At 40.2% G+C, this 20,309-nt stretch overlaps 2 protein-coding genes across 3 annotated transcripts; one reads left to right on the forward strand and one right to left on the reverse strand.

Moving 5' to 3' along the window:
- On the forward strand, nt 1-3,938 carry LOC121575311 (mitochondrial pyruvate carrier 1). The gene is made up of 5 exons (XM_041888310.2): nt 1-197; nt 2,214-2,217; nt 2,441-2,537; nt 2,813-2,945; nt 3,405-3,938. The coding sequence occupies exons 1-5, from the start codon at nt 127-129 to the stop codon at nt 3,424-3,426; spliced, it is 327 nt and encodes a 108-aa protein (XP_041744244.1). The 5' UTR covers nt 1-126; the 3' UTR covers nt 3,427-3,938.
- Nucleotides 3,939-4,208: 270 nt separating this feature from the next.
- LOC121575296 (chitin synthase chs-2-like) lies at nt 4,209-18,178 on the reverse strand. Of its 2 annotated transcripts, none has more exons than XM_041888298.1 (19): nt 18,089-18,178; nt 15,970-16,105; nt 14,109-14,294; nt 12,915-13,996; nt 12,578-12,679; nt 12,033-12,197; nt 11,713-11,860; nt 11,472-11,537; nt 11,064-11,298; nt 10,657-10,857; nt 10,159-10,443; nt 8,788-8,967; nt 7,414-7,930; nt 7,146-7,294; nt 6,378-6,721; nt 5,738-5,848; nt 5,425-5,642; nt 5,080-5,146; nt 4,209-4,870 (listed from the first exon to the last, which is right to left on the reverse strand). In XM_041888298.1, exons 1-19 carry the CDS (start codon nt 18,133-18,135, stop codon nt 4,799-4,801), a joined length of 4,311 nt encoding a protein of 1,436 aa, XP_041744232.1. In that variant the 5' UTR covers nt 18,136-18,178; the 3' UTR covers nt 4,209-4,798. The 2 variants fall into 2 exon arrangements, with proteins under 2 accessions (XP_041744232.1, XP_041744224.1); XM_041888290.1 differs by having other exon boundaries at nt 7,146-7,297.
- Between the last annotated feature and the right edge of the window lie 2,131 nt (nt 18,179-20,309).

The following is a 20,309-nucleotide window of genomic DNA, read 5'->3' on the forward strand; positions in this document are numbered from 1 at the left end:
TAATGTTTCGGTGACGAACTCGAACTGTGACCATTAGTGTCCTCTACGCTAAGCTGCATTTACCCAGTTTGTACATTCCCATAGTTATACTTTTCTCTGCACTGCTAACCACCACAATCCGAAGTCATGGCAGGTACTTTGGCACGTAAGGCTGTTGACCATCTTAAAAGCAAGGAGTTCAGAGAGTATCTAATGAGGTATGACACATTTGCAAGATCTGGAAGATAGCTAGCTAACACTTTTACTGTACCAACTAGCAAGCTAGCTAGCTAATATAGCAATTACATTAATTATCAAACGTATCGAGCTAACATTAGTTGTAAATTGTAGCTAGCTACTACCGTTAACGTTTTTTTGTACAAATGTTTTGTGTCCGGCCTGAAGGACGTTTGCGCTTGAATGTTGTTGTTATCACTCAAGCTAGCCCTTATATTCATGACCCCAATTACATTACATTGGGTCATTGCACGTCCCCTTTTGCCTTGTGAGTGAAATGACACCCCCCGGAAACATTTCGAACTTAACTTTCTCGAGTTACAAATATTTTTTCAAATACAAAAGATGCACTTACCGTGCTTAGTTTAGCAAAGTTGCACCCAGCTGTGTTTTGAGTAACACTTGCTTTGAAACCCGACGTTGAATTGCATAGAATTCTACGTCTGGCAGAAATGAACGTTTGAATCAGGAAAGTTTCCTCTCGCTACCTCTACAAGCCAGAATGTTGAATAAAATTATATTTTAAAGTACTTTACCGGTTGTCCGTGTGGTTGGTCCTTTTGGCGGTAGGAATGTGAGACAATATATCCACAGGAAAGTATAATTACATCAACTTTTCAAAGCGCTGTAGTGCTTTCAGATTTCTTTCACCTGAAACATGCGCAGAACCATGTAAACACGAGCTCGGCAAGTATGCATGCTTCTCATGCATGTATTTTATCTTGTGCGCATGTTTCAGGCGATATCAAATGTGAATGCACAAACGGGGCTTTGACAAGTTGATGTAATTATACTTTATTGTGGATATATTGTCTCACATTCTTACCGCCAAAAGGTCCAACCGCACGAACAACTGATAAAGTATGTTAAAATATCATTTTATTCTGCAATTCAACTTTGGGTTTCCAGGCAAGAGTAACACTATGTAATTGCTAGCGTAAGGTGAGAGGTTGTGTTGTACCCTTGTCTGGAGGCTTTTACATCTGGGTGTGACTTTGCTAAATTGCGTACTGTAAATATATATATTTTGGTCCCCTGTAGCTCAGTTGGTAGAGCATGGCGCTTGCAATGCCAGGGTTGTGGGTTCGTTTCCCACGGGGGGCCAGTATGAAAAATGTATGCACTCACTAACTGTAAGTCGCTCTGGATAAGACCGTCTGCTAAATGACTAAAATGTAAATGTATTTGAAAGATTATTTCTTGTTGGTATGAAAGTTAAATTCCAAAGCTAAGGTTTCCAAAACAGTATCACAAGGGAGGATTATTTGCACATAGAAAAGATCTACCGCTTCAGTGAGAATGACAGATCTATAACTCACATTTCTATGTGAATTTGGTCCGGTCGCCCAAAAAGTTACATATTGCAGCTTTAATGTTTCTAAACGTCAGAACAGAGTGTCAGGTTTGTAGTTCACATGGAGCCAGCTGTGGTCCCAAAAGGGGGCCGGCTATAAGCCCTCGTGGGCCCCCTTGGGTTCTCGAGAGCTAGCTGTCAAACTAGCCTACTGCTGATGTGTTGCCGGGGATGTCAGCCCTATATGAGTATTATGCCGCGTTCACGTCATGTCGTAGTGATCGGAGGAACGACCTTCTACTTCGGAGGAACAATTTGGACCGTTCACATGCTCGGAGATCGGAAGGAACGCAAGAACCATTCTCACCATTGACAGCCGAAAACACGGCCATGTTTGTTGCCATTTTCAGTGGTGTGTGACGTCATAGTTCAGCATGTGGGAAAGATGGGGGTCCAGAGATCATACCGGAGTTTCCTAGTCGTAATTATGAGTTGGAGGGGCGTTCACATGCATTTTTCCCAGTAGGAAGGTCGTATTCATGAGTTCCCGACATGACTTGAACCATACATTTATTAGTTGTCCCAGGCAGGATGCGATGTGTTGGTTGTTTTCCTAAGGTATAGGCATATCCCCTAACCAAAACTCCTTCTGTCTTGTTATGTCTGTCATCTTGGTGTCTTCACGGGAACTTTCAAAAATAAGCACAGTAAGTACTCTGTTCGTTGTGTAGGCTACTTTTGTTTTTGTCTACTAAAATCACAGAATGTTTTGGCTTCATTGAACATAGCAGATAGACTCCTCTCTTAGGTAGTTAGTTGGCAAGATGGTATAATTGCTATGGCAGTTTGAATAAATTTGACCCTTACAGTAACCTCGTTGCTCTCAACATTAATTGTTCCTTAAAATGTTGTTTTCTACTTCTATTCCAGCACTTCTGGGGACCTGTGGCCAACTGGGGTCTGCCCATTGCTGCCATCAGTGACATGAAGAAAAGCCCTGAGATTATCAGTGGCAGAATGACCTTTGGTGAGACACGATACAGAAAACATAGACAGGTTTGATCGCCTGTTCACTATAATACTAGCAGCAGACTCAAGCTTGTTGAATAACTCCATGCTTTGATCAAGTAGAATTCCAATAGTTTAACATTATTCTTTGAACTTCAACAATCCTTTCCTGCAGTCTGACACACAAGGCAAGAACATTTAGGATGTCTGAAAGATATGAATGAAGTTTCAAGTGGCTGTTAATTCCTTATTTATTCAGTGTTCTTTGTTGTCGCCCCTTCCCCCCTCCGGCAGCTCTGACCTGCTACTCACTCCTGTTTATGAGGTTTGCATACAAAGTTCAGCCAAGGAATTGGCTCCTCTTTGCTTGCCACCTAACCAATGAGACAGCCCAGCTCATTCAAGGATCACGACTTATCAAATACAAGTAAGCTCACATTTTACTGTACTGCATGATTTGTTTATTTCAATGCAAACCAAATTTGTTTTATACCAGTTCTAAACACATACGTGATTTATTCACTGCTCAGATGGTGGTGTCTCCTGTCCGTAACAACTTCTTTATGGAACTTGGTAGGGTATAATAGACTGATATTTCAAGGAGGCCACAGCCTTGAAGCCCACATCTTTTAGGATTTCTCCATCCGAGAACATGTTGAAAGTTACCATCAAATTAACAAAAAATGTACAACATGGAAGCACTGTACTTCATGACATTCATTTTATCCATATCCATGATAGTGTCTTAACGTCAGTCTCTCGCGCTCTCATACTGTACACGCATAGATAATGAAACATAGTCACTGGTTATAATTTCAGACTTAAATGCTATTCTACAGAATGTGTATCTCCAGTAATTCTGATGGATTCTTTCCCTTCTTTCCAGCATGGAGAAGAAGTCATCTTAGGGGTGGACATGAGGAATATATAGTTTCATTTGGAAACCAGCATAGTTTGGCCGTATGGGTTTCGGGTGTATGGCAATTTTATCTTATCATTGAATACCAATGTAAAACTCTTAAATTAAAAATTGTTAATAAAGTTTCAACTTCTGTTGAAGATCACCATGTGTTTCTTCAGGTATATAAGGTAAATGAATAGATTTGCCACATGTATCACGCACAAACGAATAAAATGGAATGGAATCTGTAGAGGCCCTTTTACAGATGTCTTTTAAAGAGATCGTCTGTAACACATGCACTGTATGTTATGTCCTCATTTTGATAATGTATTAGCTATACCAATAACACAATCTTTATCAGAATGTACTGGCAATACAAGTGGTACTCTGTTGTGTTGCCATGGCAGTGTTATTCCTGAAGATAATTAATAAACCCTTATCTATTTCCCATAAATGAAACGTCCTCTTACACTGATCAAACTACATGCTCATAATGTCTAATAAACTGTCTGATATCCATTGAGTGGCTGATTAACTTTTACCTTCATGAAGACTGATAACTCTTCCAGGAAGGCTGCATTCTGAATGAACTTGATGAAAGGCAACAGCGAACATTCTGCCTAAGTTACATGTACTGCAATATCTTTGAAGTTGTATCTTGCTCTCATCATGCTTTTTATTTTAAATGTGTTGTTAATTTGAGTAATGATACTTGAGGTGAAGTAGCTAGACATATCTGCTTATAGACTCATGCAGTTGCCATTGAATGCTATGACTCGTAATAATGTATCTGTTAGAAATATTCATTTTATTTGAGTTTAGCATAAGCAGTCACACGTTTACATAATAAACATTGCAGGATAAATTCTAGTAAAATTACCTAAAATATGTTTACATTGTCTGTCTGTGGAAAATGGCAAAACCCACCTTTTTTGACCCAAGAAACAGCCAATTGTGATCAGGCTTTTCTTCAGTTGGATAGGTTCAGTGCCATACATTTAGAAAGGGTCATTTTCCCTTGAAAAATGAAGGCTAGTGTATTAGCAGAAGTATGTATATGTATTTGTTTAATGATTTTGTTATTTATTGTCTGATCATAATACTGTCTGTTTCCCAGTTAGTACTTACAATCTGTCTGAATTACAATTATTTTCAATACACATCTTATCACTCATATTGTTATTCAATAGATACAGTTGATTTTTTTTTAAATTACTGAGGCATTGGGCAACTACTTTAATGCTAGTATACCATTTGGTATTTCACTGCTGCAGTATCAAAATAAGCTTTCCCTGCTAGGTATATCTGAATTATGTTTAGACAAAGTCACCCTTTTTATTGATGGAACACTCGGTAACAACACGCCCCCAAGTCAAGTTTCACAAGTCATCACTGGTGATCACAAGGCCATTGGCGATCTGGTTCTCAAGAATCAGCCCCTCCTCGTCCTCCTGCACAAGCAATGGAGATAATTAAAATGATCAACAACAAGCATTTTAGGTCTTCACAATATTATTTAATGCAAGGTCTAGTAAATAATTTAGTAACCTATTTGATATATTTGCACCAGAATTACGCAAATGATTCATTGTCTACTAAAGTGCATGATGATCAAGTACACTTTATCCTCCCATCGTTTGGATTAGCAGAGGTCACTCACCTCGCTTCTGGGAATGTAGTCTTTTTCTGTGCTTCTGTACGACACCACATGGATAAGAGTATATACTCTGAAGAGAAACCGCACAGTGTGTACTTTTAGTTTGATTTCATTAAGACTCATCAGATAACTGAAACTGAACTATTGCGTGCATTGAGAGAGAAAAACTAACATTTTCAGCTGTAATAATGGGCATGGCATGAGGTTGTAATCGTATTCTATTAGTGTCTCTGTCTTTTATTTGGAAATGTCTGTCTTATGCATGTTTGGAAGGTGGTGTTATGTAGATATATCATGTATCAAATTATTAAATATGTATCATATTGTGTTTGAGAAATGTTTTCCTACCTGTGGTAAAGCATAGCCAGGAACTGCACCACTAGAAGCACAGCAAATGACAAGAGGAACATCAGACTGAGAGGCTCCACCTTCAGGTATTCTCCAGATGATGTGCCATTTGGCCAGATTTTTTCAATCTTGATGCTAATCACATCATTTCCAATGGCTTGTAAAAAGAAAGTGGCCACAATCCACAAAACGTTGACGATGAAATACAGAAACACTGCCTGTAAAACAGCAAAAACAAAAGATGATCATTCCACGAGCCATGCGAGTAAATAAATAGACGGATTTAGATGCAGTTAATAAAATTAAAGCTCACCTTGTTCCGTAGTGACTTCAGTTCCCTTGTCACTTCCTCTTTATGTGCTTTATCATCAACAATGGGTGCAAGGTATCTCTCAAGCAGTTTCTTCCAAAAGTCATGTTCATCCTGCCAAAATACATAGGGAAACATGGTAGCTATATTTTTGACCATTTGTAATATTCATAATCCCTACCTAGATGAGGGCAAACACATTGTTTCTCAACACTGTCTGTTATTCAGATCAGGGGCGGACTCGGATCAGAAATCAGCCCTGGCATTTATAACACACCAGACCATTTGTTTCCTTGAGGCCCCCACACCGGCCCATTATTTTCCTCAAGGCCCCCACACTGGCCCATTTTTTCCCTTGAGGACCCCATTATTAGCCAGATAATTATAATTTTGTGCTAAAAACCCAAGTTAGACAGGCCCACTGGGCTAAACATGGACCAGCCCATATGTCATTTCGGCCAGTCCGCCCCTGATTCAGATTATAATTCAAAGGGTCTGGTTCCAGAGTCTTATTATTGCAAAAATCCATCCCAGGTCAAATATTTAGAGAAAACAATGCATGGAGCTGCATTGATAAGACACCAGGCGATACAATATAACATATAAATACAATATGAATGGCATGTGGCACTCAAGCAAATACCTCAGTCAGTTTCACCACCTGTGGGGCAATGAGGGTCTTCTCTATGGCTCTTTTCACCCTCCTCTCCAGCCTCTCCATGCGGTTGGTTTTTAGGATCCTCCTGGCGGCCTCGTTAAGGGCGTACTGCAGCTCTTCTAACTGGCTGTCGCTCAGCACGTCCTCTGGGCCCACCTTGTCCTTCAGCTCTCCGTTCACTGTGTCCGTTAGCATCATCACCAGCTCTTCACACACATCCTCCTGGTTCTTGTTCCTCAGGGTGTAGCGGATCTGTTCCTGAAGGTTCCTTTTCATGTTGGCGTAGGTCAATTTCTTCAGGAACTCTTCCTTGACAGGCTGAACCCAATCTATTTATTGAAAGCAAATTGTGTAGAGATGAGGGTGCTGTTGAGTATAATTCAACTTGCGGTTACATACTGACTTTTGTATGCTATAGGTTACAGCTATACTCTTTTATTGACGTGCTCCTTTGTCAATAATCATGTCTACAGGTTGCACATTATTTCACAGGGTGTTTCTATTGGTATTTACCTGGTATTGTATGTAGGAAATCAATGGGTACCTTGATACCAGATGGTGGCTTGTGGTACTTGATTTAATTTAATTAATTGGTTATTATGATGTAATTACAATTTTACCATGTACCCTTTCAGTAAATACCTAGTAATTTCTATACTGTAAGATAAAGTACTTTCAATTTAAAAGTGTTAGCAAGAATCAGGTTAGCAAATGGATGGAAAAGCTTAGACTTTCATGTACTGAACCACCTACCACTTTGAGGTAGTATTTCTCTTTCTTCCTCGGTGAAGCCACTATAAAGCGAACCATCATAAAGCATATTATCATCATCATCTCTGTTGTCATCTTCAATGCTGGAATAAGCACTCTCCTTTTTTGGAAGGCTGTCAAGACTGTCATCACTGCTGTGAACAAAATTATGAAAAGTTACAACTGATATAGCACTTCATTTGATAAAAGTTTGCATTAAACAATATATGAGCAAGATCCTTTGGGCCTTTGTGAAATGCTTTGTACATGCCTTGTATCAGATTTTGAGTCGCTGTCTTTCTTGGCCCATTTGCTGTCTGAAGACTCTGGAAGTATTTCCTTGTTGTTTTCTTCATTCAGTGCATTATTTATCTCTTTCTTAGTGTTGGCTTGTTGTTCTTTCACCACCTGTTCAGTGACTTGCGTGTTTGGATTGACTGCCTGCTGGAGTTGCTGGAGCATCAAGTTATCAGTCTCTTGGGTGACTTGTAGTTTCATATCCCAACAGCAAAGTTTGCAGTTGCGATCACAGAGAACATTCTGGGTCATCTTCTCTTCTTTCTCCTTGTTTGTCTCTCGGGTGCCCCATGTGACAATGTGCATGTTCACCAGGGAGTAGATTGTGAGCAAGAGATAACCACTGGGGATACAGATGAAGTACATCAGACCATAGATGATCATGCTGAACTCCTGGGGATGAAGGATGGCAGTTACCAAGTACATGACAGCCATGGACACCAGGAAGAGGCCAGTTGGGGTGATAAATGTGCCCTGCATAGCCATGTCACCTGGGGAACGAATGAAATTAAATGTGTATCGTAACAGTCTGACTTGGCACCAATCAACAGTAGTGATGTAAGAGTTAGTGATAAATTACAGCTTAATCTCAGAACCAATAACTAAATCAGTTACTTAGGCTGTCATGAGAGACTAAATACAGCTCAATGTCATACAGTATGTTTGGGTGAAAAGAAACTAGAACAAAGTCTACCTGTGGTTTACTGATGATTACAGGTTAACCGATAATGTAAAAATATAAAAATAGTTATACTGATGATGGGACAGGCAATACAATTTAATTTATCACCAGCCTCCACCCTTGAAATGATAAGAGGTAGTGTCACGGATCCCCCCAATACTGCTGCTCATTCCATTCACCAGCTCCGGAGGTCTACGTCACCGGCCTTCTAGGCGTCACTGATCTGGTTAATTACCACCAACCCCTGACTGTCTTGTCTCATTACGCACACCTGGTTCCCATTCCCCCTGATTAGTATGTGTATATATGTGCCCTCTGTTCCCCATTGTCCTTGTCGTTTATTGTCCGATGGTCTCGTGAGTACATTGTATTACAGTTTACATGCAGAGTAATCGTGCACTTGTTATTACGGGTCTCGTCCCGTGTATTATTTAGGGGTTTACACCTCGCTCTTTTGTTTGGGTTACATCCCTGTGTTATATGTGTGTTTATTTTGGGCTTCGTCCACGTCGTTTTCCATGACGTACCTTATGTTGGGTTGAGTAATAAAAAACCCTATTACGTATTCCTGCGCCTGTCTTCTATCAGTATACAACGTGACAGGTAGCCTCTATCTTTGCCTAAACAACCTGTGGTATGTAGTGAAAAGTCATTGCCAAAGCTTACCGATGATGGCGAAGAATGACGCTAACATCAGAAAGGCGTACAACACACTCATAATGGCTGCAATGATTATCTGGGCATTTGGTTTTGCCAAAAAGCAAATGAACATGTAGAAAATAGGTGGGATGACTGCTATGATGATGGACAGGGTTCCTTCAATGTCGAACACAAACTGGAAAGCACCTAAAGAGGAAGAAAGAAAAATGGTGAATACTTCCTGGAATGGAGATCTGTATATCCTAGCATATAAGAACAAAACCATTTGAATTCATCTTCGCCACATAACTTTTTATGGTTTTATCAACCAAAGCAAAAGTCATACAGTGCTGTGAAAAAGTATTTGCCCCTTTTCAAACTCTCTACTTTTGCATATTTTTTTATTAGATAATGACCGTTTTTTTTTCTTCTCGACTGTCTTTGATTGTTAGTTCTCAAAGATGGTATTATAAAAAATATACATAGTTCAATATCTTTTCTGCATGCTTTCTATTTGTTTTGTAGTCATCTAAGTTAACAAACTGTTTTTCCATCCCGAAATTGAATTTTCTATACCAGTAATTAGCTTCAATTACTGTAATTTCCTCCATATTAAAGGGATAGTTTGAGATTTTGGCAATGAAGCCATTTATCTACTTCCCCAGAGTTGGATGAACAGGAACAGCTAGCATGCTAACTGTTCCTGTAGACTTCCAGTCATTGCGCTAACGCTAGTTCGCATTGGCTCATGAAACTACCTCTAATTTCCTTCATACTGGACGTAGAGACGTAAAATTGGTATCCAAGGTGGTATTCTGTTGCAGCTAGCGATATTCATAAAATAATATTTTTTCACGGAAAATAATTACCCCAAATATTTGTTCTAACAAAATAAATTCATTGCAGACCCCAGTTTGAAAATCCCTGCTTTAATTGATGGTTAGACATACTTTATGGTTATACCTTTTGTCCTGTGCCCTAAAATGTTAGTCATATATAATCTCATCCACCCAGCTGATGCGCTGCCTGAAGTTGAGCTTTTTAATTTATTGACAATTAGAAATACTTAACTTTACTTCATTATTTAGAGTGTAAGACAGGGGGTGCTAAGCTGACATGGAATTGTTTTAAGATGGTCATACTATGGAAGTGCGACACTGGAGGATGTGGTGGATTGAGACGCATTCAATGCAAAAAAACATCTCTAGTTTAAACTGACTGATTTTGAAGGGGATTTGTTTTGTTATGTAACAGATTGACGCACCAGTTAAGGGAATAAGTGGCACATCTGCTTTAAGCACAGCTCTAGTTATTCTAGGTCATACAGTATAATTGGTATTCATCAACATTAATTTCCAAGAAATAACAGAACAAGCACAGCGTGAGATTGGTGCCCACCTGCTATCATCAGAGAAACGGAGGCAGGGCCGAGAATGGAGGAGCTGACAGTGAATATCTGGTAGAAGATGTAGAGCCTGGAGATGGAAGAGTTCCTCTTGACCGTCTCATTGCCGCTGTGCAGGAGGTCCAGGGTGTTGGCTAGAGTGGAGGGCCCCCAGCGACGCCTCTGGTTATAGAACTCTTTGAACTCCTGAGGGGAGTTGGTGTAGGCATCCGACGCAGCGTTGTACTCCACTCTCCAGCCCTGCTGGAGGAGCAGGGTGCACAGCCAGCGGTCCTCACCTGGCCAGCGGGAAGACGGAAGATTCATGAAAGTCATTGTATGGATCAGGTCCTAGGACAGGTGCACACCATAATGATTATCTCTAGGGAACCCTTAATCAGCAAGCAAATATGTAGCTCAAGGAACTGTGATAATACTTTCTATGAACCACCTGTGTATAGGCTGATACAGACAATCAAGTGTTGTTGATGGGAGAATAAGAAAGTAGTCACCTTGATCATATTGAACGTACTCAGAGGCTCTAGTTGCAGTGGTGGTGTATCTCTTGAGCACATTGTCATCCATCAGAGCTGATCCCCTGAACAAGCTGAAGCATCCAGGACTGCAGAGGACTGAACCAAACACGTGCTCAGCTGTTTTCTGGAGCCAGTGACCAACAGCGTACTCAAATTTCTGATACCACACCATTGGACCTACAATAGAATACAATGCTCATCAGTCATACTGTAGCCTACATCTCTTTGTGATATAGGACATCAATAAGGGAACATAGCTTTCACCTGGTCAGTCTGTGTCATGGAAAGAGCAGGTGTTCCTAATGTTTTGTACACTCAGTGTATATGCTAGACATAGCAATGTCTGAGTGGACCATCTAACTCTTTGGTAAAGCTTTACTCACCCATTCCTGTTGGATGGATTCTTCCGCATGCAGCACCCACATTGCCGTACTTCCGAAGTCGATCCACCAGTAAGATCAGAGCTGCGGGCTGGAAGTCTGTGTCCCCATCCAAGGCCATGATGTAGGTATTGTCATCAGATATGTGTTTTCTCTTACTGTCATTGTCATGCTGTGGCAACAGGAAACTCTCCCCATCCAATGATATGAGACTGGCACGGCAAGGATTGTTCTGTCTCTGTATAAGACACAAAAAATATCATACACATTAATTTAGGGAAACCATGGAAACCATGGCTCTGCTGATTTATCATATTTACAGATCACCTGTGATTTATCATATTTACAGATCACCTGTATTGAAGGGATAAAGGCAATAACGTGGAAATGAGCATTACATGTATTACATACCGTTATCTTCTGAGGATTCTTGACAATGTATCCTTTCCACCCAAGCAGATAATACAGGTACATGATCTGAAAGACATGACAGATGCAAACCTATAACCATTTGATTTTCCTGAAGTGTTTCCATTCTAAAACCAGAAAGCAATTACAAGATGTACATATGTTCTTCAAGAAATGTCATTAAAGTATGTTAATATAGGTTACTGTGGTGAAATCATGGAATATAGAAAATCATCCCACCCACCTGTGACCATCTCTTCTTGTTTCGGATCAGCTGTTTGTCTTTCAGATGGACATACAACATGTTTCCCTCTGGCATCACAAACATTAATCGCCCACCATAGGGAGTCTCGATAATTGACACATCATCAGGCTCCTTATTGGTGAATACCCTGAAATACACAAACATTCAAGATTAATTATAAAACAGTTCACAGTATTTGGATTAATATAATTGCCATTTGTAGTGAATGCATTGTTACGCTTGCTTGTGCTCATTAATTGACACTATTGGTTTGGTTTTATATGGAACAAAGAGCAAAGAAAAACAAAATGTCCACTTACCTGTATACCTCTATGACCACGTGAATGAGATCGGTCACATATTCGTTGATCAACTTTTTGCCCTTCTCCTTTACTATCATGAATGCGTCATCTACAAATATGTGGCACTCAAAGTCAAAAACATCTTTATGTTCCTCTTTTGGGTCACCTCTGTACCGGTCCAACCTGAAACCATCAAGACACATATAATTACAGAAAGTCATATTTTTCTGCTAAACATTATGATCACCTTATCATTCATTGTATTTTCTGAAAGTCTGTTGACCCCGTACACACTAAGCTTGTACAACTGATGTGCAATGCATTTTACACAATGGTTGTGATACAACTGATATTTTGTGATACAACGGAGAGTTTGTCTGTACAAACATGTTTACACAAACATTTTACGTTGTCTCCACAACTCTTGTGTAATTAGTTTTATGCAGAAAAACTCTCTGTTGTATCACAACCAGTTGTGCCAAATGTGTTGAAGGCTTCATGAGTTATACAACTTGTGTACGGGGCCATTGTCTTGTGTTGTATACAAGAGGCCTCTGCTTTACCTGAACATGGATGTCAGGATCTTCAACATCTCATCATAGGTCTCATGCCACATTGTTGCACAGAGGTAAATGACACAATTCTCCACGTCGTCAACAACACTACTGTAGAATGAAAAAGATGGGGAAAGTACGAGAACATGTTTGGATGGATGGGCAGAGAGAGAGCTGTTTCTAATCATGTTAATGTCCGTGAGTATATTTCAGCACACTACCACTGAGTCGCTGTGTTATATAGTACACTGTCGGTAAAACTAAACAATTAGTGAACAAATGTCTATTTGCCGTGTGAAGTATTAGACCACATGGACTTTTAATAATTTAAATAGCAGAATCTTGCCTCTCTTGGTTCCTCGTTCGTACAACCTTCATCTTAGTGTTCAGAAGCATAGACAGGTCGATGAAGGCAGACTCGTAGAGGCGTCGCACAAACAGCTCAGTTGTGCGCTCGATCCTCTGGACCCTGAAGTTCCACACGTAGTAGGTGCATGTGATAAGCCCGAGCCACATGCAAATCCCCTCCAGCGCAAGTAGGGAGAAAGGCCAGGTCCAGTAATGGCTGCTCAAAGAAGTCCTGCAGATGCTCTTGGTGATCTCCAGCATCACGACTGCGGTAGTGTTCTTGGTGCTTAGGTCCACTAGGCTTGAGCAAAAGTCTATGATAGAAGTTGTGTCGGCCGGAGCTAGGTCTTCAGATTGCGTTAGGAAAAGGATCATGCCGAGGATGAGAACGGCGGGCCCAGTGAAACAGACAGGGAAGGCGAAGCTCATTCGCACGGAGTGGATCTTACAAGCCACCACCCCAAACCAATGGCATGCAGCAGAGAAAAAGGCTTGGAGGAAAAGGACAGTAAGACCAATATCAAGGGTCTCTCTATGTCTTGCAATTGTATTTTCATCTTCATCGGCCTTAGGAGTGAAATCAAAATCTGACCATACAATGTTTTCCTGTATCAACACGTGGTAGATGAGGTACACAGCAACAATGACTACTATCCTTAAGAGGCTGGATATCACAAACACAAAGTCTCTGAAGGTGTCCAACTCAGTCAGCATTTCTTGCATGTTGTTGCTTGCCTGCACTGGGTTTTCCCACCAGGTCAGAGAAACCAAAAAGGATGCAAAAACTGCAATGCCAACATACCAATAACAGTCCTTTTCCTGGCCTGATACATACGAGGTTACCCGAACGTAATAGTCTGCCCCGAGGAGAAAGTAGCCGGTCAGGACAAGCATAAGCGAACAAATGGGGAAGATGATCTTCCAGTTCTCTCTCTGCAGGCGAAATGCTATCTGTAGGACAGAGGAAAGCATGCAGACTCCCCCAGAGATGAACAGGTTTGTGAGTACGTCAAACTGGGGCATCACAACCAGCACCAGGATGGAGGTCCCAAGAGACACCAGGCATTCAATGACACACACCTGAAAGATAAAGATTTACATTTGTATTGACAGCAAGCAATCGAGGAGCAAATAAGACAATCAAAGATCACCAAGGAGTCAAATTGTATAGTATTTCACAGTGTCAATTTACAATTCCCATAGTTCTCATGTTTGGCGGAACGAAGTTCTTGAAAGCGCATTTCCACAGTGACTTGAGGAACACGAGCAGGTTGGGCACCACCAAAGAGCACACCAGCATGAGCACGTAGTATTGTCTTTCCTTGGGAGTCCTAGTTGATGTGGGGCTTGAGAGCGTGGCTAGAACTAGCAGAGAGCCCTGAAGATTGGATGTAAACACAACTGGCATCAGACTTCTTATATTATAAAATCAAAGATGACTGAATTAATTCATTTAGACACTGATCTACACAGGGTTGGGTAGTAACTGATTACATGTAATCAGACAACATGTAATCTGAAAAAAGAAAAACAACTTTTGAAAAACTAGATGATTACTTCTCGGATTACTTTTAAATTCAGAAAGGACGTGGGCAAAAATACATTATGACACCTTTCTGTTTTCTCAATGACATTCAATTCAGCACTGAAACAAGGCGCAAGTTTAAGTTTGTCTTCCTCTAACGCCTCTTAAGGGGTAAGTCATCCAAAAGTAACTGAAAGTAATCAGATTACGTTACTGAGTTTGAGTAATCCAAAAGTTATGTTACTGATAACAATTTTGGACAGGTAACTAGTAATGGTTACTGGATTACATTTAGAAAGTAACCTACTCAACCCTGAAACTACATAGTGAGTGTGAACATTTTGACTTTATGAGGAGAATGTTTGCAGTGTACATGTTAGAGAGAAAACAGATAGCAGAGTACAAAGTGTATACAGTACAGTCATGTCATAAATTCTCTTGCTCCACACGTGTCCATGGAGATGGCAATGCCAGCTGAGGCGGTAAGGGAAAACGTACAAGGGGCTTTAATTAGTATTATTCTGTCAGTGGAAATGTAATGAATTTTTGTTCGAAAAAATAGATTGCTCAGTCGTTGTCGTGCATGGCCTAAAGTATCACATACATCATCTATGTGGATATAGAACAGTGGAGGCTGCTGAGGGGAGAACGGCTCATAATAATGGCTGGAACAGAGCGAATGAATGGCATCAAACCATGTGTTTAATGTAATTTGTAAGTCGCTCTGGATAAGAGCGTCTGCTAAATGACGTAAATGTAATGTAAATGTAATGTATTTGATACCATTCAACTTATTCCATTCCAGGCATTACCACGAGCATGTCCTCCCCAATTAAGATGCCACCAACCTCCTGTGATATAGAAATAGCATATTTATATAAACCCTCTCATTAAAGACAGTCATGAGATTTGTCTCATATAGAACCCATACCACTTCCCTAAACTATTCATCAATGCTGATTTGTGGGAACGTATCTGATACTGTATGGATTCGATATACATTAAAGGGTTAGTTTACCCAAATTACAAAATGACATATTGGTTTCCTTACCCTGTAAGCAGTCTATGTAAGCATTCTATGGACATGGTAGATGTACGACAGGAATCCATGATTTGGTTTAGTTTCCCTGACACTGTTCCACATGCTAATGTTTTAGCATTTGTGTCACAAATCCCATTCAAATCCCATTCAAGTCATGGGACCGATATTTGGACATGATGTGCGAAAAATGCTTATATCGGTCCCATGACTTGAATGGGATTTGAATGGGATTTGTGCCACAATGCTAAAACATTAACATGTGGAAATAGTGCCAGGGAAACTAAACCAAATCATGGATTGCTGTCATACATCTACCTTGTCCATAGACTGCTTACAGAATAAGGAAACCAATGCGTTATTTTGTAATTTGGGTGAGCTATCCCTTTAAAATATGATTATAAGATGACATCACAGGAGGTATTATGCTTGAATGTGTTGATCCAGTAGTTTCCAGGTTCAGGGTGCTGGTCCCTCATTGTGGCTCACCTTGCTGATGACAGCACTGGACAGGACCATTATCCCCACTAACCCTGCCACCAGGTGCTGGAACAGCTCAAAGCATCTTCTCTTCTCCTCTTTCTCAGCACCAATGGGATTCAACTGGAATGGATCCCAGGTGTCCCTGTGACAGTATCAAACACAATTTCAAACAGTTAAAACTGTTTATTACTGATTCATAAACCATCCTTAAAACAATAACTTCCAGTCTTTATAAACCCTTTATAAAGTGTTACTGTAATATCTAACTTGAAGATATGTTATATCAAAGGAAGCCCAGTGGCACAAGTGAGTCACAAGTGGCATCAAACAACATCCATTTTCAAGTGTGTGTGTGGCAGGCAAAGGTGACACTATATTAGCCACTGTTGAATCATTGGAAATGGGACTGTTGATGGGGTACAATAGATACTGACAACGTCATACCCCAGTCTTAGTATATCTAATGAGCTTTGGCTTTGAAACACCCTAACTCACCCAACCCAATTGTGACCAGCCCTACAAGTTGAATCACCCTAATTAAGATATGACCGTTATCCATTATATCAACCTTATGTAAACTATTGCTTATACAAGCTTTCTACAAGGAAGTGGGTTAAGTGTCATCTCTATCAGGTTTACTGAAAGAAACTGATCTGAAGAGGGAACCAAATGTTGATCAACTTGTCTCAAATAATGAATCTGAATAGACTGTTGATTATGGTCTAGCTCAGTGGTTCTCAACCTGGCCACCCATAACATAGGCCTGATCATAAGTCTTATACCTATATTTGTATACTATTACTCACCCTAAAGCATGAATTTATTGCAATGCATCTGTCATGCTCATTCTCATGAGTCTCAAAACACTTATTGTAAACATAATGTAGTAATGAATAATACATTGTCAGATGTCTTTGTTTTCTCATTCCTATTGATAGGCTTCCTATCGATATAACATTGTCAGTATTGAGCTAATATCTATTGTCATCACACTATACCTTATGTAGAATAATAGATACATTATGACAGCTTCTGATGACATCTGACACACTGTAATTCCAGCAATATCAGAACAAAACAGAGGTCCACAATAAGAAGCATTTGGGAAGGAATTAAACTTTGCTTCCTTCCCACTGGGCAAAAACTAGTTGAATAAACGTTGTTTCCACGTCATTTCAACAACAAAAACAACAACAAATGTGATGAGGTTGAATTAACATGGAAAACTATTTGGATTTGCAAAAAGTCATCAGCGTAAGCTTGGCATGGTGAAATTTGTTGTGGATTTCATATTGAATTCACACGAGTTGACAACTCAACCAAATGTAAATCAAAACTAGTAGGTTGTAATATACACTGAGTGCACAAAACATTGGGAACACCTTCCTAATATTGAGTTGCACCCCCTTTTGCCCTCAGAACAGCCTCAATTTGTCAGGGCATGGACTCTACAAGGTGTCCAAAGCGTTCCACAGGGATGCTGGCCCATGTTGACTCCAATGCTTCAACTTGTGTCAAGTTGGCTGGATGTCCTTTGGTCGGTGGACCATTCTTGATACACATGGGAAACTGTTGGCCATGAAAAACCCAGCAGCATTGCAGTTCTTGACACACTCAAATCAGTGCGCCTGGCACCTACTACCATACCCCGTTCAAAGGCACTTAAATATTTTGCCCATTCACCATCTAAATGGCACCATACACAATCCATGCTGTCTTGAGGCTTAAAAATCCTTATTTAACCTGTCTCCTCTCCTTCATCTACACTGAATGAAGTGGATTTAACAAGTGACATCAATAAGAGATCAGAGCTTTTACCTGGATTCACCTGGACAGTCTGTGTCATGTTCATAATGTTTTGTACACTAAATTCTCATTACCCTCCAAATAATGGTAAATGATGTCTGTCATTGTACATGATATAGTTGTATCATGATATAGTTGTATTACCTCTATTTAGTATGATTTCAGTATAGGTAGAATATTTTAAATTTATGGAATAATTTCTGTTTTTTGTACAGAGCTAATTATTTTCAGGATCAGACCCTATGAATCCTAACAGTTTTGCCTGAAATTATTCCCACATTCCCACTGAATGTATTTATTTTAGATTAATAAAATGTACCTGTGCCTCCCTTCCCTTTTCCGCCCTCTGAATTTGAGCTCCTCCATGTTTCACCGTCCTTAGTGGTAGAGCTTAGTAGTCCTTATTAGCAGTCCATTTACTGAGGTACTAAGGTATTGATATGCGTACGTTTACTTTAATCAGCTACTACTATCTGCAACGCCTCGCCACTCCCTCGTTTACTGTCCATTAACCATAAAGAGGTACAAGGATCATACGTAAGACACTTTAACATCTTTATTGTCGCTTACGGAAATGAATGAAACTAGAAATTTTGAAAGTCTTTTTGTTTACCTTTATGACAGTGTACAGTGCCTTGCAAAAGTATTCATCCCCCTTGGCGTTTTTCCTATTTTGTTGCATTACAACCTGTAATTTAATTGATTTTTATTTGGATTTAATGTAATGGACATACACAAAATAGTCCAAATTGGTGAAGTGAAATTTAAAAAATAACTTGTTTTTAAAAAATTCTAAAAAATAAATAACGTAAAAGGGGTGCGTGCATACAGTGGGGAAAACAAGTATTTAGTCAGCCACCAATTGTGCAAGTTCTCCCACTTAAAAAGATGAGAGAGGCCTGTAATTTTCAGCATAGGTAAACGTCAACTATGACAGACAAATTGAGAAAAGATTTTCCAGAAAATCACTTTGTAGGATTTTTTATGAATTTATTTGCAAATTATGGTGGAAAATAAGTATTTGGTCACCTACAAACAAGCAAGATTTCTGGCTCTCACAGACCTGTAACTTCTTCTTTAAGAGGCTCCTCTGTCCTCCACTCGTTACCTGTATTAATGGCACCTGTTTGAACTTATTATCAGTATAAAAGACACCTGTCCACAACCTCAAACAGTCACACTCCAAACTCCACTATGGCCAAGACCAAAGAGCTGTCAAAGGACACCAGAAACAAAATTGTAGACCTGCACCAGGCTGGGAAGACTGAATCTGCAATAGGTAAGCAGCTTGGTTTGAAGAAATCAACTGTGGGAGCAATTATTAGGAAATGGAAGACATACAAGACCACTGATAATCTCCCTCGATCTGGGGCTCCACGCAAGATCTCACCCCGTGGGGTCAAAATGATCACAAGAACGGTGAGCAAAAATCCCAAAACCACACGGGGGGACCTAGTGAATGAACTGCAGAGAGCTGGGACCAAAGTAACAAAGCCTACCATCAGTAACACACTACGCCGCCAGGGACTCAAATCCTGCAGTGCCAGACGTGTCCCCCTGCTTAAGCCAGTACATGTCCAGGCCCGTCTGAAGTTCGCTAGAGTGCATTTGGATGATCCAGAAGAGGATTGGGAGAATGTCATATGGTCAGATGAAACCAAAATAGAACTTTTTGGTAAAAACTCAACTCGTCGTGTTTGGAGGACAAAGAATGCTTAGTTGCATCCAAAGAACACCATACCTACTGTGAAGCATGGGGGTGGAAGCATCATGCTTTGGGGCTGTTGTTCTGCAAAGGGACCAGGACGACTGATCCGTGTAAAGGAAAGAATGAATGGGGCCATGTATCGTGAGATTTTGAGTGAAAAACTCCTTCCATCAGCAAGGGCATTGAAGATGAAACGTGGCTGGGTCTTTCAGCATGACAATGATCCCAAACACACCGCCCGGGCAACGAAGGAGTGGCTTCGTAAGAAGCATTTCAAGGTCCTGGAGTGGCCTAGCCAGTCTCCAGATCTCAACGCCATAGAAAATCTTTGGAGGGAGTTGAAAGTCTGTGTTGCCCAGCGACAGCCCCAAAACATCACTGCTCTAGAGGAGATCTGCATGGAGGAATGGGCCAAAATACCAGCAACAGTGTGTGAAAACCTTGTGAAGACTTACAGAAAACGTTTGACCTGTGTCATTGCCAACAAAGGGTATATAACAAAGTATTGAGAAACTTTTGTTATTGACCAAATACTTATTTTCCACCATAATTTGCAAATAAATTCATTAAAAATCCTACAATGTGATTTTCTGGATTTTTTTTTCTCATTTTGTCTGTCATAGTTGACGTGTACCTATGATGAAAATTACAGGCCTCTCTCATCTTTTTAAGTGGGAGAACTTGCACAATTGGTGGCTAACTAAATACTTTTTTTCCTCACTGTATGTATTCACCCCCTTTGCAATGAAGCCCCTAAATAAGATCTAGTGCATCCAATTCCCTTCAGAAGTCACATAATTAGTTAAATAACGTCCACCTGTGTGCAATCTAA

The sequence above is a fragment of the Coregonus clupeaformis genome, chromosome 1 (assembly GCF_020615455.1).
Source record: "Coregonus clupeaformis isolate EN_2021a chromosome 1, ASM2061545v1, whole genome shotgun sequence".
Taxonomy (NCBI): Eukaryota; Metazoa; Chordata; class Actinopteri; order Salmoniformes; family Salmonidae; genus Coregonus; species Coregonus clupeaformis.

Bases quoted from the DNA above. Each gene is read 5' to 3' on its own strand.
- LOC121575311 (XM_041888310.2), top strand. From the start codon at position 127: ATGGCAGGTACTTTGGCACGTAAGGCTGTTGACCATCTTAAAAGCAAG. The intron at 2,538-2,812 runs GTGAGACACGAT...CCCCTCCGGCAG, and splicing joins CAGTGGCAGAATGACCTTTG to CTCTGACCTGCTACTCACTC. The intron at 2,946-3,404 runs GTAAGCTCACAT...CCTTCTTTCCAG, and splicing joins TCACGACTTATCAAATACAA to CATGGAGAAGAAGTCATCTT.
- LOC121575296 (XM_041888290.1), bottom strand. From the start codon at position 18,135: ATGGAGGAGCTCAAATTCAGAGGGCGGAAAAGGGAAGGGAGGCACAG. The intron at 10,444-10,656 runs GTGACTACTTTC...CCCGCTGGCCAG, and splicing joins GTACGTTCAATATGATCAAG to GTGAGGACCGCTGGCTGTGC. The intron at 5,147-5,424 runs GTAGGAAAACAT...GTTTCTCTTCAG, and splicing joins CTGGCTATGCTTTACCACAG to AGTATATACTCTTATCCATG.